Here is a 23,583-nt window from a genome sequence, read left to right on the forward strand (position 1 = left end):
TTTATAATAGCAATAAACATGCCATATTTGCAAAAAAAATTTTGGGGAACTTTGAACATTTGTATTAAGAAAACTAAAGATGTTTTGGAAATTCTAAAGCCCCAAATCCTTTATTATATGCTAATGTGTCAGAAAAGTGTCACAGAATAATTATATCTGAAACGTGTGTTCTGAAGTGTGGACTTGAAAATGTGTAAAAAACGTTGAAAAAAAATAAACCTCCCTTTCTATTTACGCTGCAGTACTGAAACTTGGGACAATTTAAGCACTTCTCATATACAACTAGAAAATTAATATTGGTTGACATTGAACAACTTTCATCTATAATCCTCAGACGCCCCTTAATGAACTGTACAGTAATTTTAAGTGTTAATTTTAGTGTTAGTATAGGTTACGTAAATTTTAACAAATTTTTAACTTCAAGATGTGTGGCATCAATCAAGAAGACGAACACTAACAAGGTAAGTTGAGGTTTCTAGTTGAATATTTAATAATTATATGTGGCAAGGCAATTCAAATTATGTTGTTTGTAGTATAAAAATAGTCGGAAATGGTCACTTTTGGACTCAGAGGTGAAAAAGTACACTTATCCGTAACACATGAATATCCGGCTGGGGGTCCTTCCCATATAATTCGGATAATCGAGTGGAGTCGGTATATAATTATCACTGTTCAAGGGTTAAGTCCAAGTGTTGTGGGACTAGTAATCTTTATAACGTACTTGTTCAATAGTGTTTGCAAATTACAGCCACGTTCCAGATATTTTTGGACTTCTAGCTTAAGTCTACAGAAATAAACCCCTGTATGATTCCAGAAGCTAATATTTTCAAAAGCACTTTTACTCAGTATAAATGTCTTTAACTTGACACATGAAGTATGAGTACTGTATAAGGTATGTCTGGGAAAAACCTGGTATTACATGAAGTCTTGCTGCCCTAAGAGGCTTTCTAATATCCGCAGGGATAGTTATATTTACCCTTCTTATCTTTAGTAGGTAAGGACGAGTAGAAAGAAACTCGTGTCCTTACAATGGAAATGGTAGTTTATTTATTGAATTACCGGGCAACATAATGGATGAAGGATTACTGGGTCATTACAAGGGAAGGTTGCATATATATGAAGAGTTTGAGTGGATATAAATAGGAGCTGTCTCATATAGGCTAATGAACCTTCTGCAGTTTCCTTTTTTCTTATGTTCTTTTTCTTAACTTTATTTTGGCAGATGATGCTGTGTTAATGTGGACTGTGCTCTGAAAGAAAAAAACTGAAGATGTGGCCACTGGTGATGACTTTCATGAGAACATATGCTCCATACGTAACTCTTCCTGCTGCAGCAGTCATTGGATTTATTGGGTAAGAACCAATGGGGGTGTGTTCTGAGGAGCAAGGTAAGCTTTGCTTACCTATAACAATTATTCCCTTCCAAATTAAAATATCTTTATTTAGTTAACATATTATTTACAGTATATGCCGGCATAACAATTCAACATTTGAACCCTGAAAAAAATATCTCCAAAATCAGGGGATCGACTTGTCTGCAGAACATAAAATGTGAACCTTTACCACTGAGAGAGAAACAAATGAAACGCCCAGCATAACACTCGTTGTACATCGCTTAACTCGGTCTATGAGACCAAATGTCTCTTGACCCCATCCCCCACCATTGACCCCATCCCCCACCACTGACCCCATCCCCCACCACTGACACCATTCCCCACCACCAAACTTCTCTTGACACCATCTCCCATCACTGACACCATCCCTCACCATTGACACCATCCCAACCACCAAACTTCTCTTGACAATCCCCCCACCACTGACACCATCCCCCCACCACTGACACCATCCCCCCACCACTGACACCATCCCCCCACCACTGACACCATCCCCCCACCACTGACACCATCCCCCCACCACTGACACCATCCCCCCACCACTGACACCATCCCCCCACCACTGACACCATCCCCCCACCACTGACACCATCCCCCCACCACTGACACCATCCCCCCACCACTGACACCATCCCCCCTACCACCAGAGTTTTCCTGACACCATCCCCCCACCACTGACACCTTCCCCCACCATCAAACTTTTCTAGACACTATCCCCCACCACTGACACCATCCCCCACCACCAGAGTTCTCTTGACACCTTCCCCCACCACTGACACCATCCCCCACCACTGACACCGCCATTTATTATGAATTCTTCATTTTGACTACATAAAGCAGTGTTAGAAGCAACTGAAATGGTAAAATTATTCTCGAGTTTAGTACAGGGTGTATGGAGGCAGCAGCGGGCCAGACTTGGAGGCGTCTCATTCAACAGGCCCGACAAAAAAAAAAAAAAAAAAAAAAAAAAAAGCTAGCTGACTTCCTAAACCGCCTAATACATCCCCCTCACTACTGACACACCCATTTATTATGCATTCTTCATTTTGACAAAAGAATATGATAGAGCGATGTGGTGTTACAAGTCACTGAAATGGTAAAATTTTCTCTCCTAATTTTGAGTAAAGCATCAAGTGAGTATAGTATCGAGGCAGCCATGTGGTGCGGAGTCAGCAGAGAGGGGCCAGACTGGGCGGACACATCTCGCTCACATCCTCCTAATACATCCCCTCACCACTGACACCACCATTTATTATGAATTCTTTATTTTGACTATGGATTATGATAGATCGATGTGTTACAAAAAACTGAAATGGTAACATTTTCTCAGCTAATTTGGTGAAAAGCAGACAGTGAGTGAACTGTCGAGGTGGAAGCATGGAGGCACCAGCCATACGTTGCCAACTTGCTGATAACTGATAACTAGAGCTCATCACTGACCCCACCTGTCACCCCTGACACCATCTGCTTCCCCTAACACCACCTGCCTCCCCTGACACAACCTGACACCACCTGCCTTCCCTGACACCACCTGCCTTCCCTGACACCACCTGCCTCCCCTGACACAACCAAGCATAACATAGCATAAATAACATAAGCATAACCATAACCAAGCAAATATTGCGACAGCCAGAAAAATGATAGGATGGATTACGAGAACTTTCAAATCCAGGGATCCCATCACAATGGTTGTACTCTTCAAATCACTTGTGTTGTCCCGTCTTGAGTACTGCTCAGTACTCACTTCCCCCTTTAGAGCAGGAGAGATTGCTGAAATAGAGGGAATACAGAGAACATATACGGCACGCATAGATGCAATAAAGCACCTAAATTATTGGGATCGTCTTAAAGCCCTCCAAATGTACTCACTAGAAAAAAGACGAGAGAGATATCAAATAATATACACCTTGAAGATACTGGAGGGCCAAGTACCAAATCTACACAGTAAAATAACAACGTACTGGAGTGAACGATATGGAAGAAAATGCAGAATAGAACCAGTGAAGAGCAGAGGTGCCATAGGCACAATCAGAGAACACTGTATAAACATCAGAGGTCCGCGGTTGTTCAACGTCCTCCAAGCAAGCATAAGAAATATTGCCAGAACAACCGTGGACATCTTCAAGAGGAAACTAGATTTATTCCTCCAAGGAGTGCCGGACCAACTGGGCTGTGGTGGGTATGTGGGCCTGCGGGCCACTCCAAGCAACAGCCTAATGGACCAAACTCTCACAAGTCAAGCCTGGCCTCGGGCCGGGCTTGGGGAGTAGAAGAACTCCCAGAACCCCATCAACCAGGACACCACCTGCCTCCTGACACTAAACTCCCAACTACTGACACCACTTGCCCCCAGACTCCAACCCTCACTAATGATGCAACCTGCCTCCCCTGACACCATTTTGTCATCCTACAACCATTTCTCACTGGAAATAATGGGTAAGCAAAATATAATACTGTACAACTGTTTACACTTAGGTGAATCATAGTTGATGTCAGTGGCTGTCATCAACTATGACAGCTCGGTCTCGGTGATCGCTTGGACGAACAATCCTCGCTTAATCGAACATTTGTATGTTCCACTGAACATTTAGTACCGAATTCAATTTGTTCGGATCTTCCGGGAATTCGCTAGAGCGGGGTTCATTAGAGTGAGGATGCACTGTATTTATAAAATGTGTGAACCATCACAATACTCAAAAGTATTGTGAGCATATTAGTGATTCAATTATTATGTTCATAAAATAATAAATAAATACTATAGTTTTATGATTATTACACTATATACACAGGTTATATATAAATATCTCCATGTTTTGTTCACCATAACGAACCACTAATTTGGTATGATGAGTCAAAAAGCAACAAGGAGTGGCTGCCATGCCAGCCAGCCACTTGCCACCACTCCCTCCCTCAACACCTCAGTTGCCAACATCCTCCTCCCACCATACTGTTTTTGCTTTTATTCACTATATACAGACATTATATACAAGTATCAACATGTTTTGTTCACCATAACTGTACAACTAAACAGTTATGGTGAGTTCAAACCAACACAGGTTGCCACACACAGCTGATGCTCCCTCCCTCCCTCACTGGTTCAGGGCCAGATGCACTAATTTTCCTCCTCCAACTATACTGTTTGTGGTGTTATTACACTACATACACATGTTATGTATACATATCTACATTTTTTCTACACACGTATCTATGTGCACCAATTGGTGCTCGCTCACAGGTAACGCATGTCCAAATTTCAGCTTTGCTATGGGGGAGTCATGCGTTTGAACCTTATATGCGTAGACCCCTGTAGGGAATTTTATTGTAAGCACATTGATACCAAATGGAACGACGTAGCACGAGAATTAAGGTGTGAAAACTGAAATGAATATACACGTTTTACTGCTCCTGTGCACTCACGGATAACGTTCGGCCGACTTGCGGCTTTGCTGTAGGGAGGGGTGACGCGCCGGGCTTTTGGACCATATATGCATATACTCTTGTAGGAAATTCTATTGTGAACACTTGTAGGAAATTCTATTGCGAACACATTGATACCAAAAGGATCAACGTAACACGACAATTAAGGTGAGAAAACTGAAACGAGTATACAGAGCGCCACTTGGTTTCTGAACTTTAGTGATCCGAAACTTCCAGTTTCCCGATTGGGGTTGGGGAGTCATGCTACAAAGGGGTCCGTCAAGTGTCACGCCGGCCTGTGGTGGTGGGTGGGAGATGGTCCAGTTTGCCCACTGTGACTTCACAGATTCACGGCCTATTATTCCTATTATTTTGAATTGTCATAAGGCTGGAATGTTCATTCTGTGCTTTTGTTTTACATATCTGCACCTTCAAGAAACATCTGTGCACCATGTCCGCTCCAAATGCACGCATTGTGTCAGCGATGGATGACTGGTGGGTGGATGGATGGGAGAGCTTAGGTGGGAGGCAGTATGAGAGAGGGGGGGGAGAATCAGTGAGAGAGGGGGGAGAATTAGTCAGAAAGGGAGGGAGAGATGCTAGGAGGGAGGGGGAGGTAGGGAGAGATGCAAGGAGGTAGGCAGGAAGAGAGGGAAGTAGTGAGAATTAGGGAGGGAGGGAAAGGCAGGCAGGCTGGCAGGCAGGCAGGCAGGCAGGCAGGCAGACAGGCTGGCAGGCAGGCAGGCAGACAGGCAGACAGTGAGGCAGGCTGACTGGCAGGCAGGCTGGATGGCTGACTGGCTGGCAGGCAGGCAGGCAGGCAGGCAGGCAGGCAGGCAGGCAGGCAGGCAGGCAGGCAGGCAGGCTGGCAGGCAGGCTGGCAGGCTGGCAGGCAGGCTGGCAGGCAGGCTGGCAGGCAGGCTGGCTGGCTGGCTGGCTGGCTGGCAGGCAGGCAGGCAGGCAGGCAGGCAGGCAGGCAGGCAGGCAGGCAGGCAGGCTGGCAGACAGACAGGCAGGCAGGCAGGCAGGCAGGCAGGCTGGCAGGCAGACATACTGGGAAGGTGTCAGGCAGGCAGGAAGGGATGTATGGATGTTGAGGTGAACCACGTGACCCCTTGAGAGAGAGAGTGTGTGTGTGTGTATGGGTTGGAGGGGGAGTGTCGGTGGTAGGGGAGGGACCAACTGACTCCGTAAGCCTAACCATACTCGACAAACCTGTGACCCAGATTTGTTTCTTAAATGTACATCATCGTATATTTTTGGCAGGCTGGCTGGCAGGCAGGCAGGCAGGCAGGCAGGCATGCAGGCAGGCTGGATGGCAGGCTGGATATGGCAGGCAGAGAGGGAGGCAGGCTGGATATGGCAGGCAGAGAGGGAGGCAGGCTGGATGGCAGGCAGAGAGGGAGGCAGGCAGGCTGGATGGCAGGCAGAGGGGGAGGCAGGCTGGATGGCAGGCAGAGGGAGGCAGATTGGATGGCAGGCAGAGGGAGGCAGGCTGGATGGCAGGCAGGCAAAGGGAGCCAGGCATGCTGGATGGCAGGCAGAGAGGGAGGCAGGCTGGATGGCAGGCAGAGAGGGAGGCAGGCTGGATGGCAGGCAGAGAGGGAGGCAGGCTGGATGGCAGGCAGAGAGGGAGGCAGGCTGGCTGGCAAGCAGGGAGGCAGGGATAGTCATGTGGTTGAACCGCATGACCTTGAAGAGAGAGTATGGGATGTAGGGGGGGTGGGTTTGTCGGTGGAGGGGGTGGTGGGGGAGAGACTGGCTCACTCTCGAATTTTAAGCCTAATACACTTGACCCATTAGCAGGATGGCAGGGAGGGAGGCAGGCAGAGAGTGAGGCAGGCTGGCTGGCAGACTGGCTGGCATGCAGGCTGGCTGGCAGGATGTTCCTGCAGGCTGGCAGGATATTCCTGCAGGCTGGCAGGAAACATCCAGAGGATGTTTGCCAGACATCTTAATAATCAGCTAGGAACAATTAAGGACTTTTATAAAGCGGATCAGGACTTCACTTATTGGCGAGTACAAACAAAATACGGTCGCATTTATGCTATGAACCTGTCAATTTTTTCCCCTAGAGTTTTTTCATAAATTTTTTGTAATTTTTTTTTTTACTTTTCTAGTTTATTTTTTCCATTTATTTCTCGTTTGCGAACTTACATGTTAACCGACGGGTCTCGTCCCGAAGGGTTTCGGGAACCAAGTGGTGCTCTGTACACGTTTTAATCTAGCCATGCGTTGATGAGAAATGCCTGGTGCACACAGCGCGAAAGTGTTAACCCTTAAAGTGCGCATCACGTCATATGACATGTTGGAGTACTACGCAAGATTTAAACGGGCCACGGATACACGGGGTTCACCACACCTTCATCAGGGCTCTTGTAAACAGACGCCATTTAAAAAAAAAATCGTGGGCCAAACTCCCGGGTGTTAGGGGCCTCAGTATTGAGTGAGCAACCAAGCCTGACGCATGCAGCATGAGCTAACAGCACTGCTGTTCAGCTTGTGACCACAGCATCGCTTAAAAATGCCATAATATACTTGTTCATGCTATTATGTAGCGATGATATTATTACAGAAGACCGCTGACTGTGATAAAACTGACCAGGGTTCTGATAATAGCAGGATTGTTGTGATATTTAGCACTGTGCGCCATGGAGGGAGGAGTAATGCTGTGGGAGGGAGGGTGGTGGCGATCATCTTCTGACTGTGTGTGGCCACCTTTTATTGACTGCACTCACCATACCAGCTTAGTGGTTCGCTATGACGAACACAAATGTAGATACTTATATATAACGTGTGTATAGAGGGTATAAACAGCAAGAGGAGAAGGTTGGGAGCCGCCATTTTGGTGAGGGCGGTGGCGTTGTCTGCACGACGCCACCGTGCAGACGACAGTGTTGTTTACTGTTTACCACGATGGTCTTTGGGCACCATACCAGTATACTTGTACAAGTATGGTGAATAAAACAGGTAGATATTTATATAGCGTAATAACACCACAAACAGTATTGTTGGAGGAGAAATATTAGTGCGTCTGGCCTTGAGGGCGGCAGCCATCAGCTGACTGTGTGAGGTCCTACGTCTTTGTGCCTTTACTCACCATACAAGCTTAGATGTACAGTTATGGTGAACAAAACATGTAAATACTTATATATAACGTCTGTATATAAAAGCAAAAACAGTATGGTGGATGGAGTATGGTGGCAAGTCAAGTGAGGTCAGGGAGGGAGGGAGTGGCAGCCAGTGGCGTGCTGCCACTGCCACTCAGCATACCAACTTAGTGGTTCGTTATGGTGAACACGAATGTAGATACTTATATATAACATCTGTATATAGTGAATAAAAGCAAAAACAGTATTGTGGGAGGAGAATGTGGGTGAGTCAGATGAATTGAGGGAGGGCGTGAGTGGCTGGCTGGTACACAGCGGTCACTCCTCGTTACTTAGACTCATAATAGCTACTTAGTGGTTCGTTATGGTGAACAAAACATGCAGATACTTATATATAACCTGTGTATATAGTGTAATAACCGACAAAGTATTTGTTCACTGATTGATGAACATAATTGTATCAACAATATGCACACCATATTTTTGAGTACAGCGATGATTCACTCATTTTATTATATAAATATATCACACTACACACTATTGAATAATATTACAGCAAAAAACTATGAAAAATCAATCAGAGACATTGAAATAATTAGGTAATTATCTCTTTGTGGCAACTCCGGCCGGACAGTTGGTGATCAACAGACCGCCTGGGACGCACGCTGAGTCAGCGCCTATTTTCTGGGGGGAGCCCCGTTAGCTCCCCGGAGCTTTACGGGCTGATATGTTAATGTCAGACTTTGGCATCAGTCATGTGTATGGAGTTCTAGGGCCTACCGGGGACCACGGCCAGAACCTGGCGCCCTCAGAGAGGCAAGGGGAGCAATGGCCTATAGAAACCCCCGTGTGGTTGGAAGCATTCTATGTCTGCCATCGACCGGGTCAAGCATCCAGAAAGGTAAGCATTCCAAAACAAACCCCTATTCTGGTGAAAATTGCTACCTAAAGCCAAACTAGTGGATAGAACTCTTCAACAGAAAACAAGGAAACTAGTATGACGTCATACGTCACCGTGCCGCTGTCTGCACAGCTCCCCCCTCCCCGGGAGGGGGAAGGGGGAGCCCCAGACCTCCCACGCCGGCTATCCACCCATCAGTTCTTCGGCTGATGCTATAGGCAATAGTTATGTGCTCCGGCTCCAGTAGTTGTTTCAGCACTGTACCTAGAGTGTGGTGTCTGTTTTCTAGGTGGTGCGTGAGCCGGGAGTGATTCTCCAGTACTCGGGCTGCATGCGCCTAGGGTTCCCTTCCCTAGGTGCCCTGTAAGTACTGCCCTTGGGGCTTGGGGCCACCTTCCACAAGTTCCTTGGGTCCTGCCCCTGCTTGGCTGTTTACTGCTTGGTTTTCGGCCGCTCTTTGTGTGCTCGGGTGTTCTGTCTCCCTTGTTCGCCTTAACCCTTAAAGTGCGCATCACTTCATATGAAGTGTAAATTGTTTTACCAGTCAACTGCGCTTCACTTCATATGAAGTGTATGGGTACCGCGCACGATTTGAATGGCCCGCGGTGTAGCTGGGGGTCCCATACGCTGCCCAGGGGCTCTAGTAAACAGCGGAGATTTTGAAAAAAAATCCAGCTCACGATCCGATGGCATGGGAGGCCTCAGTTTAGCGAGAGTCACCATGGCGAGCGCACGGTCAAACGCCTCACGGGCACGCACCACTCAGTCCCTCACCCCAGAGCAAATAGCCCACGAATTATTCTCTGAAGGTGAAGAAAGTGTGTTTGACGATTCAGACAACGATGAGGATTATACACAGTTGTCGGGTGATAGTAGCAGCAGCAGTGAAAGTGAGAATGACCGCCATGCCATGGCGAGGCCTATACGCTCTCCCATGCCTCCTCGCCCATTTTCTACCCCAATTCTACCACGACCTCACAGTTCCTGTGGATATTTTCTGTTTGAGGGTGACGAGTCAGAGGGAGGTGACTCCTTTTCTGGGTTTAGTGACTCAGATCAAAGTTTTATTGAGCCTGTGGCTGGTACCAGTGGTGTAACTGGGCGAGAAATTGTCGCGTCAGCAGCATCTCGCCCGGCCAAGCGCCACCGCATGGCACCACATGAGGGACCAAGACCCTCGTGTTCACGTGCACCCACCTCACGTGCACCCACCTCACGTGCACGTAGCCGCCGTGCTTCTCGCAGACGGTATTCAGCTCCTGGTCGCCGGTATGCATCGCTTCCTCGCCGTCTTTCCTCTGCATCTCGCAGGACGCCTGGTGTACTTGAGTGGAGTGATGGTGACGATTTTATTCCTAATATTCCTCACTTTGACGATAAAGATGTAGGGCTTACAAACCTTTTCCCTAATCAAGGTGAGGACATGGCTGAGATGGAATATTTTACAGCATTCTATGATGAACCACTCATGGAATACATTGTACACCAAACGAACCTGCATGCTGCTTACCTGATTGAGAGGGAAATCACAGAATTTTCACGACTGCAGCGTTGGAAAAATACCACAGTGGCGGAAATGTATGTGTTTTTGGCACTCTGTTTGTTGATGAAGCACTGTCACAAACATGCAATAAATGACTATTGGAGCAAGGACAAGACAATACCAACACCTATATTCGGGAAATATATGTCACGAGACAGGTTTCAGATACTCCTCAGGTGTCTACATTTTGGAAGTGTTCAGGACCGAACACCTGATGATAGACTGTGGCGAGTGAGGCACTACATGAACGATGTTATTGGAAAATTCAGAGATTTTTACGTACCAGCACAGAAGCTGGTGGTTGATGAATCTCTCATACTTTTCAAGGGACGTGTTCCATTCAAACAGTACATTCCCTCAAAACGAAACCGATTTGGCCTGAAATTTTTTGTTCTTTGTGATTGTGAGACAGGATACGTGTTACACATGATTCTGTACTCGGCTAGTGATGTAGACATTCCCGGTAACGACGAACATGGATTCTCGGGGAGTGTAGTGAAGACCATCATGGCTCCGTGGATGAACAAGGGACACATTTTATACACAGATAATTACTATACAAGTCCCTTGCTAGCTCGGTTCTTGCTAGAAAATAGAACCGGATTGGTTGGTACAGTAAAGCCACAACGAAGGGAAATGCCTGTGTTTGACAACGACATTGCAGTTGGTGAGTGTCAGAGAAGGAAAAGTGATAACATTCTGTCAGTTCGGTGGAAAGACAAAAGAGAGGTGAACTTGTTGACAACAATTCATGATGGAACAATGGTGAACAGTGGGAAAGTGAGCCATAAAACAAATGCACCACTATATAAGCCAGACTGTGTTTTAGACTATAATATCAACATGCGGTTGATTGATAAATCAGACATGATGATTGGCACTGCAGAGTGTGTGCGGAAGACATGTAGGTGGATGAAAAAAGTGTTCTTCCATCTTGTGGACATGAGCATGCTGAACTGTTTCAACATGTACCTTGTGAGAACTGGACGTAAGCCCACTTTCCGTGACTTTGTATTTGATGCTGCAATACAGTTATTAGGAAAGTTTGCAAAAGATGTCCCAGGTATTCAGCGGCCCATCATAAACCCACTGTTGCAGCATGCTGGTACTCCACGCCTCGCTCACACTGAAGGCTTCCTAGCACACAAACTTAAGTATTTGCCACCTGGTGTGAAGCGTGCAATAGCCCAACGTGATTTCTTGGTGTGTAAAACAACGACACGTAGAGACAAGAAACGGAAGCTTGTGCAAACATGGTGTGAAACGTGTGGTATCCCATTATGTGCTGTCGACTGCTTCAATGACTACCACAGTCTAGAAATCTTCTAAGTGTGCTTCAAAGTGTGTATAGCGTGTGCGAGTGTGTAAATATGTAAACATATAAGCAGATAGCGTGTGCGTGTGTGTAAATATATACAAATATAAGCAGAACATACAATATAATAGACTGTAATGACATATTGCCGTAATTGAAAACATTTGTGTGCGCCTGTGTATACTCAAATATGCAACAATTATTGATACAAAATATGTTCAAACAGTATTTGAAACACAATTAGTGAAAAAAAATTAGATAAAATGCGCTTAGACATTGTAAATAAATAGCGCGAAAATATATTTGTGGCAACTCTGGCTGTTTGAGGACCGCGCGCAACACCTCCCGGGCGTGTACTGCATGAGCGAACATGCAGATTGTGACGTCATCACCGAGCTTCTCGGCTCTATTGCAACAAAAGTAAGTACAATAGAATTTTTTTTTTATTTTTCCCGTGATCAGTGAACAGAACTTAACAGATTAGCAAAAAAAAAAAAATTTTTTTTTTTTTTTCAAAATGACATGCGCCTGTGTGGATAGCAGGATATTAGACCCCGAGCATATTAAGGGTTAAAGTAAGGGGCAGTTTTTGCACTGGTGGGGCGCAGAGTACTGTGCAGCTTGTCTTTACCAATCATAGCGGCCGGCTCTGTTCCGCTTGGGTACGCTGTCCTCTTGCGGGGTTTTCTTTTTCTTTTTGTTTATCTACCTGGTGGGGGGGGGGGTCTGCCTTCGTTCTTGCCCCTTGTGTTCTAAGTATTTTCTGGTGGTACCCCCTGCTAGGTCCCCGTGAGTGTACATGTCCCAGGGGTTCAGCTCTTAGAAATTTGTTTGGTAGCTTTGGGTGCCGGTTAGCAGTACCCTGCCTGGGATTACCTGAGCGCGAGTCCTCTTATAGTAAACGCTCGGGACCCTGGGAAACCCCTGGGGGCGCGCGGGTCCGATGGATGTGACCCCAGAGTCTCCCCCTCGCTTCCAGCGAGTTTGAGGGTTGCTCTCACCCTTTGTCTCTGGGTGACTCTCTGTTTTGCCTCCGTCTGCTGCCTGTGGGGTCGGTGACACCTTCGACCCGGAGTGCTGCGAGTTTGGTTGCTCGTTGTGGCTCGGTTACCCAGTTGTGCTAACAAAGCGGGTGCGGGCAGCAGGGGCGTTGCACTTGAGCCTTGGTGGTGGCAACGTTCTCGTGGTTTCCTCCCCGGGAGCCCCGGGGCTGCCCCGTTGTAGTTCGTTTTGGGACTTGGGAGTGTTGGTTGCTTCGGTTTCATCCACGCCCCCTTGTCTTTCCCCTGGATCACCCTTCCTGCCTGCATCCGGTTCCTTACCGTCTGTAGGTTCGGGGCGGGGTTTTTGATGGTGTTGAGACTCGGGCAGTCTCGGGGAATTCCCCTTCCGGGGTAGTGACGGGGGCATTTGAGCCTGTTCCTCCAGCCGTGTTGTATGAGTCTGCCAGTGGGCTCCCTTCCTTAGTGTTTTCACGGCTGCCCCGGTTTTCTGGTACGGCCGGGGCTTTGGGGGAACGGCTCGGCCCCGGGGCCTGTCGTGTAGGTTCCCGGGGCTGGGAAGGGGCTGACTTGGGGGCCTTGGCCCCGTTGGACCCCGTGGGGTTTTTTATCCCCCTCTAGGCGGGGCTTGTGGTTACACGGAGTGGGGTTTTCCTCCCCACTCGCCGTACATGCTGTTGGGCGTCGGCCTCTCCCCGGGCTCGGTCCCTTGGCCTTTGAGTCGGTTGGTTCCGTCCTGTGGGAGGATGTTTCCTCCCACCCCTTTTTGGGACGGTGTTTTCGTCATGTTTCCCCGTTCGATGGGGTTCTGCGTGACTTCTGATCTCGGGTGCACCTGCGCCTTCGTGTGCCTTCGGGACTAGTGTTGGCTTCTGTGTTCTCGAGGGTACGGGAAGGTTTTTTCGCTACTTCCCGCATTATTGGAACGTCTGTCGGCTCCTCGTCCTTGTCGCTCTGTTGGGCTACTTGTCGCCCTGTTGGGCTACTTGTCGCCCTGTTGGGCTCCTTGTCGCCCTGTTGGGCTCCTTGTCGCCCTGTTGGGCTCCTTGTCGCCCTGTTGGGCTCCTTGTCGCCCGGTTGGGCTCCTTGTCGCCCGGTTGGGCTCCTTGTCGCCCGGTTGGGCTCCTTGTCGCCCGGTTGGGCTCCTTGTCGCCCGGTTGGGCTCCTTGTCGCCCGGTTGGGCTCCTTGTCGCCCGGTTGGGCTACTTGTCGCCCGGTTGGGCTACGTGTCGCCCGGTTGGGCTACGTGTCGCCCGGTTGGGCTACTTGTCGCCCGGTTGGACTACTTGTCGCCCGGTTGGGTTCCTTTTTGGGCTCTTTGCTTCTTTGGCCGGTTTTATTGTTCCTGCTTCCTCTTTTGGCTACTTTTCTCGTGCAGTAGTCCTGGCTGGCGCCTTCCCGCAGGGAGGGTGTGCGGTTCGGCCAGCGTGTTATGCGCATGCGCCGTGGAGTTTGCTTTGGTCTGGGCGGTGTTTCAGTGCTGGTGTTTTGCGCCCTTTTTGCTACAGTGCTTCGCCTCTCGTTCTTCTCCCTGGCTGCGGTATGTGCCCCTTCGCGCCGAGGGTGTCCTGGTTCCCAGTTGTGGGGAGGACATCGCGGTTTTCCCTGTGTCATGGGTGTGGACCGCCTCCTTCGCCTCTCCCTGCTCTCCTGCGGGTCCGGCAGGGTCCGGCTCTGGCGTCTTCACCTGGCGGTGCTCCCAGGTTCTTCTGGGCACGGTTGAGTTGTGTCAAGTTCGTGCCACCGTTCGCCAGGTGAGTTTCTGCGGTCTGGCGTCTTTTGGCCGGGCGCTGGATGCGGAGTTGTTTATATACCTGTCTTTATTTAGGTATAATTTTGTACGACTGTGACCGTTCGCACACCAGTGACTGTCCCTTTTTCAACCCTTCCTGTCCCCCTCATGTGCATGTCCAACCCATGCTGGAGTCATTCAGGGGACCCTCCTTTTTTAATGTTGTGAGGTGTGGGGGTTGTAGGGTTGGTTATGTACTCACCTGGTTAGGCTCCTGGCTGTGCTTGCAGGATTTGAGCTATGGCTCTTGGGTCCCGCCCATCTGGTAGAACTTGCGGGATAGTACCAGTGGAGTGCAGTGGTGCTATTGGCACATTTGGGGAACACTGTATTACCATCAGAGGTCTGTGCTTGTTACGCGACCTACTTGCGAGCATAAGCCTTCTTGCTGGTTCGTCCGTGGACTTCCAGGACGCACTAGCCTGTTTTCGTATGGCAGTTCCGGCCCATCCTGGTTGTGGGGATATGTGGACCGGTGGACTGCTCCTAGCAGCTCCCAGTACCTCATCCAGCAGGTATCGAGCGGGGTTTCTCCGCCGTCGGTCGCCTGGTGCAGGTTTCTGGGCCTGCAGGGTTTTGTCGTGTCTCCGTTGGCCCTGTCTGGGGTCTGCCTGCTCCGTTCTCTGCCTTTGCAGACGGGAGTTGCTATTTACATGTTGCTTGTTGAAGTGGTGCCTGTTGCTGCTGCTGCACGTGTGCATTGGTACCGTGTTTCACGGTGGCGTGTCCTTGTTCCTGTGTCCGGTTGTGGAGTGGCACTTTGCTGCCGTTTTGTGCCTGGGATTGCGTGGGGGTTTTTCCGTCCCTGCCTGATTGTCCACCCCTGGTTGTTCTCCTGGGGTTTTTTGTGCTTCTGCTCTTTCTTCCTGCCTCCTCCGCGGCAGGGATGTTCTGCGTGTGTTCTTAGGCGTTTGTCAGCCTGTGTCCTGTGATGTGCTTCTTTGTCTCGGTCTATTGCAGTTGTTCGTACCCCTTGGTTCAGGTACTGTTCTGGCGGTGACCCTTCCGCCTTCTTTGGTTTCCTAGCTTGCTCTGCCAGTTGGTTTTTTTTTGGGGTCTTGCGTTGTCTCGCGTCGGACCCGTCGTTTCTGAACTCCTGGCGGGCTTGCGTGCTTTGGGGAGTTTTTCTATTCGGCAGACGTTCCATCTCCTTGTGCCGCCTGGGTTTCGGTGGTCGCGCCCGAGATCTTCCCGCGGCTCCGCCTTTTCCTGGGCTCGGAGGGGCCTTGTCGGGGCTGCTTATGTTGTGCCTCGCGGTCTCGCCTCCAGTTGGTGGTCAGGTGGCTTCGTGGTAGGTGTCCCACCTGCGTACTTCTCTTGGCGGCAGTATGGGGTTACCTGGTTGATACCTGGTTGATGGGGTTCTGGGAGTTCTTCTACTCCCCAAGCCCGGCCCGAGGCCAGGCTCGACTTGTGAGAGTTTGGTCCACCAGGCTGTTGCTTGGAGCGGCCCGCAGGCCCACATACCCACCACAGCCCGGTTGGTCCGGCACTCCTTGGAGGAATAAATCTAGTTTCCTCTTGAAAATGTCCACGGTTGTTCCGGCAATATTTCTTATGCTTGCTGGGAGGATGTTGAACAACCGCGGACCTCTGATGTTTATACAGTGTTCTCTGATTGTGCCTATGGCACCTCTGCTCTTCATTGGTTCTATTCTACATTTTCTTGCACATACTGTCGCCTCTTTTCGTGCGGCGCGGGCGGAGCCGCTTCAGCTTGCTTTCGGTCTTGGTGTTGCTTCTGCACCGTTAGTCAGCTGTCTTGTGCGTCGTTTCACCTCCGGCCTGTTCGTGCGCCGCTTGCACCATCCTGGTCTCTGGTCAGCGTGCTCTGTCTTCTCCTCGGTTGGTAGTGCCCATTCGGTTCCGGTGTGTTTTTTCGTCGGCTCTTTCCATTTGGCCTTTGCCTCTGGGGGTCGAGTCGCTGAGTTTTCTTGCTCCTTCGGTTTTAGCGTTTTGGTTGTTCGGTGGCAGCAGTCTCCATCTTTTCTGGCGCGGGGTGGGGCTGCTGCATTCTGGAGGGGTCCAGGGTTTGTTGGTGCTTCGTTGGTCGGGCCGGGGGTGTGTCGTTTTTGTGTTCAGTGGCGGCCCTCCGCTGTTGTTTGCCTGCCACGGCGTTGGGTCCAGAGCGCGTTTTGCGTTGATCCGGTTCTGTTCTTCCCGGTTCGCGGGTGATAGTGTCCCGGGTGGTCAGCCGTGTTCTTGCGGCTAAGCTGCCTGTGTTCTTCCCTCATGCCTGTGGCGTTCGTGGCTTTGCTGCTCTCGCTGCCGTCTGGGCGACGTGGCCTTGCGGTCTTTTGGGCATGGATTTTTGGTGTTCGTGTAGGGGCCTTGCTGCTCGTTGTTCTCGTGTTGTTCCCAGGATTTTTCGGGGCTGTGGCGCCTTTGGTTGGCGTTTGCTGCCGGTTGTCTCGCCTCCTTGGGGGGTGCGTGGTGTCCGCCTCCCGGTTCTGTCCCTTTGACCTTCCTCTGTGGGTAGTTAGCTCCGGGGAACCGACGGGGCTTCCCCCAGAAAACCAGCGTTGAATGTAATGAAACGCCATTTTCTGGGTGAGACCCGGAGGCTCCCCGGCAACCCTCCCTCCCTCCGGTCGGCGGTTTTTCGCGTGTTTTGACATCCAGCCTCAGAACTGATGGGTGGATAGCCGGCGTGGGAGGTCTGCGGCTCCCCCTTCCCTCTCCCGGGGAGGGGGGAGCTGCGCAGACAGCGGCGCGGTGACGTATGACGTCATACTAGTTTCCTTGTTTTCTGTTGAAAAGTTCTATCCACTAGTTCGGCTTTAGGTAGCAATTTTCACCAGAATAGGGGTTTGTTTTGGAATGCTTTCCTTTCTGGATGCTTGACCCGGTCGATGGCAGACATAGAATGCTTCCAACCACACGGGGGTTTCTATTGGCCATTGCTCCCCTTGCCTCTCTGAGGGGGCCAGGTTCTGGCCGTGGTCCCCGGTAGGCCCTAGAACTCCATACACATGACTGATGCCAAAGTCTGACATTAGCATATCAGCCGGTAAAGCTCTGTGGAGCCTCCGGGTCTCACCCAGAAAATGGCGTTTCATTACATTCAACGCTGGTTTTTTGCCAGACTTCCCCACCCTATAGTGGGCAATATATGCCACTTACGATTTTTTTATTATTTTTCCCGTGATCAGTGATCACAAATTAACAGGTTAGGAAGAAAAAATATTTTTTTTTTTTTTCAAAATTACATGCGCCTGTGGGGAAGAAAGGATATTATACCCCTAGCATGTTAAGGGTTAAGCTGCTAAAGGGTCTTGAGGAGATTTACACCCCTGTGCACAAGAAAAAATCTAAAAAATTTTTTTTTCTTTTAAAAATGTTAACTTGTGTTCCCTGAGCACGGGGAAAAAATCATGACATATTTTGGGTGCAATAGGCCGAAAAAGTCTGGCAAAATGTGGGTGTTGACAGCGGTCGTCAGAGGCGGTCAGCATCACCCGAGCTGACAGGTGGGAGTGTCCACAAAGATATTATCACCTAATTATTTCAATATTTTTTCTTAGTTTTTTGCAGTAATATTATTCAGTAGGTGTAGTGTGATAGATTTATATAATAAAATATGTGAATCATAGCTATACACAAAATTATGGTGTTCATATTAATGATTCAATTATTACGTTCATAAAACAATAAACAAATAGTTTGGAAGTTATTACACTATATACACACATATAAGTATCTACATGTTTTGTTCACCACAACTGTACAACTAAGCTGATAGTTAGTTCAGGCACTAAGATACATCGGTACACACAGCTGGCGGCTGCCTCCCTCACTCATTGAAGGTCAGGCGCACTAAAAATTTTCCCCCAATAATACAGTTTGAGGTGTTATTACACTATATACACATTATATATAAGTATCTACATGTTGTATGCACCGTAACTGTACACCTAAGCTTGTAAGGTACCCAAAGAGCATAGTGGCCACCCTCTACACAGCTAGAAAAGTCATGCAGTCGACGCCATCTCTGTCACCAAAATGGCTCCTCCCAACATAATCCTTTTGCTGTTATTACAGTAATACACACATTATATATAAGTAGCTACATTTGTGTTCACCATAGAGAACCACTGAGCTGGTATGGCGAATGCAGACAATAACAGGTGGCCACACAGTCAGTAATCTCCCTCCCTCAGCATTACTCCTCCCACACAGCACTAATTATCACAACAACCCTGCTATTATCACAATCCTGGTCATTTTTATCACAGTCAGGGGTCATCTGTAATACTGTCATCGCTAAATAATAGCAGTTACATATTTATTTTGACATTTTAGGCGATGCTGTGGTCATAAGCTGAACAGCAATGCTGTTAGCTCGTGCTGCGTGTGCCAGCCTTGGTTGTTCCCACAGTACTGTGGCTCTCATACCGGAGAATATTGCTCACAGTTTTTTTAAACGTGGTGTCTGTTTACAAGAGCCCTGAGGAAACTTACATGAACCCCGTGTAGCCACGGGCCATTTGAATCATGCTTGGCACCATGTGCTCGGTGGGACATGTTACTCATGGCATATATATACGCCATGCGCAGTTTAACCACTGTGCTGCGCCGAGTTTATTGTGAAATTCCTCCTGTGCGCATTAAATAAAGTGTTATCAAAAATTATTTTTTCTTCATAAAATTATAAATTCCCTTCCCTGAACATGTCTATGTAAAAATAAATATCAAATTCCACTTACTTTAGTTGTGGGGACATGGACAAGGTGCACTGTGACATCATCAGGGCCTGGTTGCCCGTGCGTGACTCGCCCAGACAAGGTCCTGCGGGCCATTCAAGCACCGGGTGTTACCACAAATATATATTCAATTATTTGTTCTATGTATTTCCAATGCATTTGTTTTTTTTATTGTATATGATGCATATTTGTGTCCTTTACAATATGTATACAGTGGAACATTCATAATGTTCCATGGAACTGTGATGCTTGTGTCAGTAATGTGTCCATAATAAATGTTTATTGTCGCTTGTTTGTTTTGTTTGTTTATTGTGTTTATTGTTATTTATTACTTGTTAAAAATTCACTAAAATTACAATATGTACAGTTTCACACACTATTTACACAGTAACACACTGTATTACACAGTACAGAGCACCATTTGGTTTCCGAACCTAATCTGCTTATGTTGATGATCGATGTTGATAAAGCATAGTTATTTACATGGAAGAGGTGGATATTGTTTCAGTCACCAGTTCTGCTCTCAGCTCAGGGGACTTAATCCCCCTTGACATAGGCTAGGAGTTCCTCTCCTAATTTTTTCCTCTCACTAACTTTCTTCACCGCAAATCCTTCAAAATCTGCCTCGTCATCTTCCTTAGGAAACAGACTTGACGTGGGCCAAAATTTTTTCCAACCATTTCTTAGTGTTGTCTGCTGTACCTCATCCTATGCACTAGCAATAGTTCAGATAGCTGACTTTATTGTGAAGACTTTATAAAAGTCCTTAATTGTTCCTAGCTGATTATTAAGACGTCTGGCAAACATCCTCTTGTAGTGGTGTTTAACCCTCAAACCGCGCATATCATATATAAATGATATCAGTGACAAAACCGAAACCGCGCACATCATTTATATATGATTTCGTGTCTAGCGCTATAATTTAAACGCCCCGCCTGGGATAGGGGCAGCTATAGTACAAAAAAAAAAATCCAGGCCAACATTCTTGGGTGTTACAGCGTCAGTATTGAGCAAGCCACCAAGGCTGGCGCACACAGCACGAGCTCACAGCACCGCTGTTCAGCTTGTGACCACAGCATCGCCTACAAATACCATAATATAAATGATACTGCTATTATTTAGCAGTGATAGTATTACTGAAGCCCTCTGACTGTGATAAAACAGACCAGAATTCTGATAATAGCAGGATTGTGGTGATATTTAGCGCTGTGCTCCATGGAGGGAGGAGTAAGGCTGTGGGAGGGAGGGTTGTGGCGTCGTCTTCTGACTGTGTGTGGCCACCATTTATTGACTGCACTCACCATACCAGCTTAGTGGTTCGCCATGGTGAACACAAATGTAGATACTTATATATAACGTGTGTATAGTGTGAGATAACAGCGAGAGGAGAAGGTTGGGAGCCGCCATTTTGGTGAGGGAGGAGCGTCGTCTGCACGACTTGGCATGGTGTTTACTGATGGCCACTATGGTCTTTGGGCACCATACCAGCTTATTTGTTCAGGTATAGTGAATAAAACAGGTAGATACTTATATATAATGTGTGTATATAGCGTAATAACACCACAAACAATATTGTTGGAGGACAAATATTAGTGTGTCTGGCCTTGAGGGCGGCCGCCGATCAGCTGACTGTGTGAGTAGCTACGTCTTATGGCCTTTACTCACCATACAAGCTTAGATGTACAGTTATGGTGAACAAAACATGTAAATACGTATATATAACGTCTGTGTATAGTGAATAAATACAAAAGAGTATTGTGGGAGGTGAATGAGGGTGAGTGAGGTGGTGTTAAGGGAGGGAGTGGCAGTGAGTGGCTCGCTGGTGTTTGGTGTTTCACTCCTCGTAGCTTTTTGACTCACAAGTCCAACTTAGTAGTTCGTTATGGTGTACAAAACTTGCAAATACTTATATATAACCTGTGTATATAGTGTAACAACAGCAAAACTATTTGTTTATTGTTTTATGAACATAATAATTGAATGACTAATATGCACACCATAATTTTGAGTACAGCGATGGTTCACACATTTTATAATATAAATATACCACAATTCACTGTATGGAATAATATTACTGCAAAAAAACTATAAGAAAAAATCAATCAGAGACATTGAAATAATTAGGTAATAATATATTTGTGGCAACTGCCGTCTGACAACTCAGGCGGAGTAGACCTCGTCTGGCGAAGGCTCTGCCAACGCCCCTTTTTTGCCACACTTCCCTACCCTATTGCGGCTAAAATATGCCACCTATGATTTTTTTGTTATTTTTTCCGTGATCAGGGAACAAAAATGAACACTTCTATAAGACGAAAGAATTTTTTGGAATTTTTTTTTTTGTTGCACCTGTGGGTGTGAATTGCATTTGGGCCCCTAGCGGTTTGAGGGTTAAGGTTCTTAAATATTTGCTAATTGTAATCACAAGTAATTTTAGTTTGTGCGTGCCAGCTGCATTTGCCCAGCACATCAATGAAATTCTCTGTTTGTTCTGTTTATAACCACCTGAAGGATCGTCCTCACCACTATGAGCCATCGTTTCTGTGGGAAGCATACGCCAGTACAAACCTGTCTCATCAGCATTATAAATTTGCTCTGGAGATAAATTTTGTTCTTGCACCATCTCTGCAAAATTACTTGCATATTCATCAGCACCAACAATATCAGCAGATTGTCTTTCACCATGTATTTTAATGAACTAATGCTCTGACGGGTTTTAAAGCTTCTGAGCCATCCATCACTGTATACACACTTTTGAGTAATTTTCATTGCTTGGTGAAATTCACGCGCCTTATCCACAAGCAGCCAGCCTGCCACTGGCTTCTTCGTCACCTCACGTCTCTGTTTGTACCACTCCCACACTGCGTTATCAACACTCTCCACCTTTGCTTTATTTATTACCTTTCTATTTTGTATTGCCTTTCACTTTTAGAGAAATAGCCAAAAATGATAGGTTTAGCCTTAAGAAGATCAAAAACTGTACTATTGCTAATGCCATATTCAGCGCACACGACACTTCCCGGGACACCGCTCTCCACCTTTTAAATTATTTCAACTTTCTTCTCAAATGTCATCACTGACCTCTTTCTTTTATGTAACCCGCTTGTTGATGCTTTCACTGACACAATGTGTGCATTTGGAGCCAACATGGTGCACGGATGTTCCTTGATTGTGCTGATATGTAAAACAAAGTCACAGAATGAACACTCCAGTCTTGTGACAAATTCAAACAATGGGAACAATAGGCCGTGAATCTGTGACATCACAGGGTAGTAGGCACTAGAATGGTGGCGCCCAACACAGTCAGTGGACAAACTAAACCATCTCCCACACACCCACCACCACGGGCTAGCGCGACTCTCGGCGAACCGCTTCCTCACCCGAACTTGGTTTGTGTAGAGGTAATCCCAACCCCTGCTAGCGTGAGGCTTGGCGGACTGCTTCCTACCCGAACTTAGTTCGTGTAGAGTGACTCCCCAATCCCAATCAGAAAACTGGAAGTTCCGGATAACTAAGGTTCAGAAACTAAGTGGTTCTTTGTACTTCGGAAGTGAGTAATAATAAGCGAAGTAGTTCATGGTACACAGCACAACTTCGCTTTCGTTGCACTAGGTACAGATAGATTTTTGCTTCCTGTTTCTTCGTTCTGTGTGCTTGCAAATAATGCACTCACATACACCCTTGGCATTAGTACCTGTAGGTGGTATGTAGCCAAACTTGTAAAACATAAAGTAGTTTTCAAAAGATTACAGGAAAAGATCAATTTGTAAGGTAGTCGTGAAAAGATCTGCTTTGTAAGGTCCCACACAGGAAGAGATTCAGCCAGCCTCAAAGAGTGTCCGTCAGTCTGTAAGAGATTCAGCCAGCCTCAAGGAGTGTCTGACAGTCAAGAAGAGATTCAGCTACTATCTCCACTCGATTATCCGGACTATATAGGAAAGAACCCCAACTGGATATTCACGTGTTCCGGATAATGGTACTTTTTCACCTCTTGAGTCCAAAAGTGACTATTTCCAACTATTTTTATACTACAAACAACATAATTTGAATTGCCTTGCCACATATAATTATTAAATATTCAACTAGAAACCTCGGCTTACCTTGTTGGTGTTCATCTTCTTGATTGATGCCACCCATCTTGAAGTTGAGAATTCTTAACAATTTACGCAACCTATACTAACACAACACTAAAATTAACACTTAAAATTACTGTACAGTTCATTAACCACTGTGCTGCGCCGAGTTTATTGTAATTACCTAAGTGTAGTTACAGGATGAGAGCTACGCTCGTGGTGAAATTCCCCCGGTGTGCATGAAATAAAGTGTTCCCAAAAATTTCTTTTTTCTTCGTAAAATGATAAATTCCCTTCCTTGGGAATTTATGTCTCTGTAAAAATAAATACAGGTCAA

The 23,583-nt window shown here is 47.2% G+C and overlaps 1 protein-coding gene across 4 annotated transcripts in view; it reads left to right on the plus strand.

Moving 5' to 3' along the window:
- Window positions 1–23,583, plus strand: part of LOC123756334 (small integral membrane protein 12) — a 381,049-nt gene that overhangs the window by 77,893 nt on the left and 279,573 nt on the right. For 3 of the 4 annotated variants that reach the window (XM_045739402.2, XM_069331395.1, XM_069331393.1), the window contains one exon: window positions 1,223–1,353. In XM_045739402.2, coding sequence (XP_045595358.1) covers window positions 1,271–1,353 — 83 coding nt within the window. In that variant the 5' untranslated portion in view covers window positions 1,223–1,270. Of the gene's footprint in view, window positions 1–424; window positions 462–1,222; window positions 1,354–23,583 lie in introns of those variants that run through there. The other variant, XM_069331394.1, reaches the window with a different exon arrangement.

This window comes from Procambarus clarkii, chromosome 25 (assembly GCF_040958095.1).
Source record: "Procambarus clarkii isolate CNS0578487 chromosome 25, FALCON_Pclarkii_2.0, whole genome shotgun sequence".
Classification (NCBI taxonomy): domain Eukaryota; kingdom Metazoa; phylum Arthropoda; class Malacostraca; order Decapoda; family Cambaridae; genus Procambarus; species Procambarus clarkii.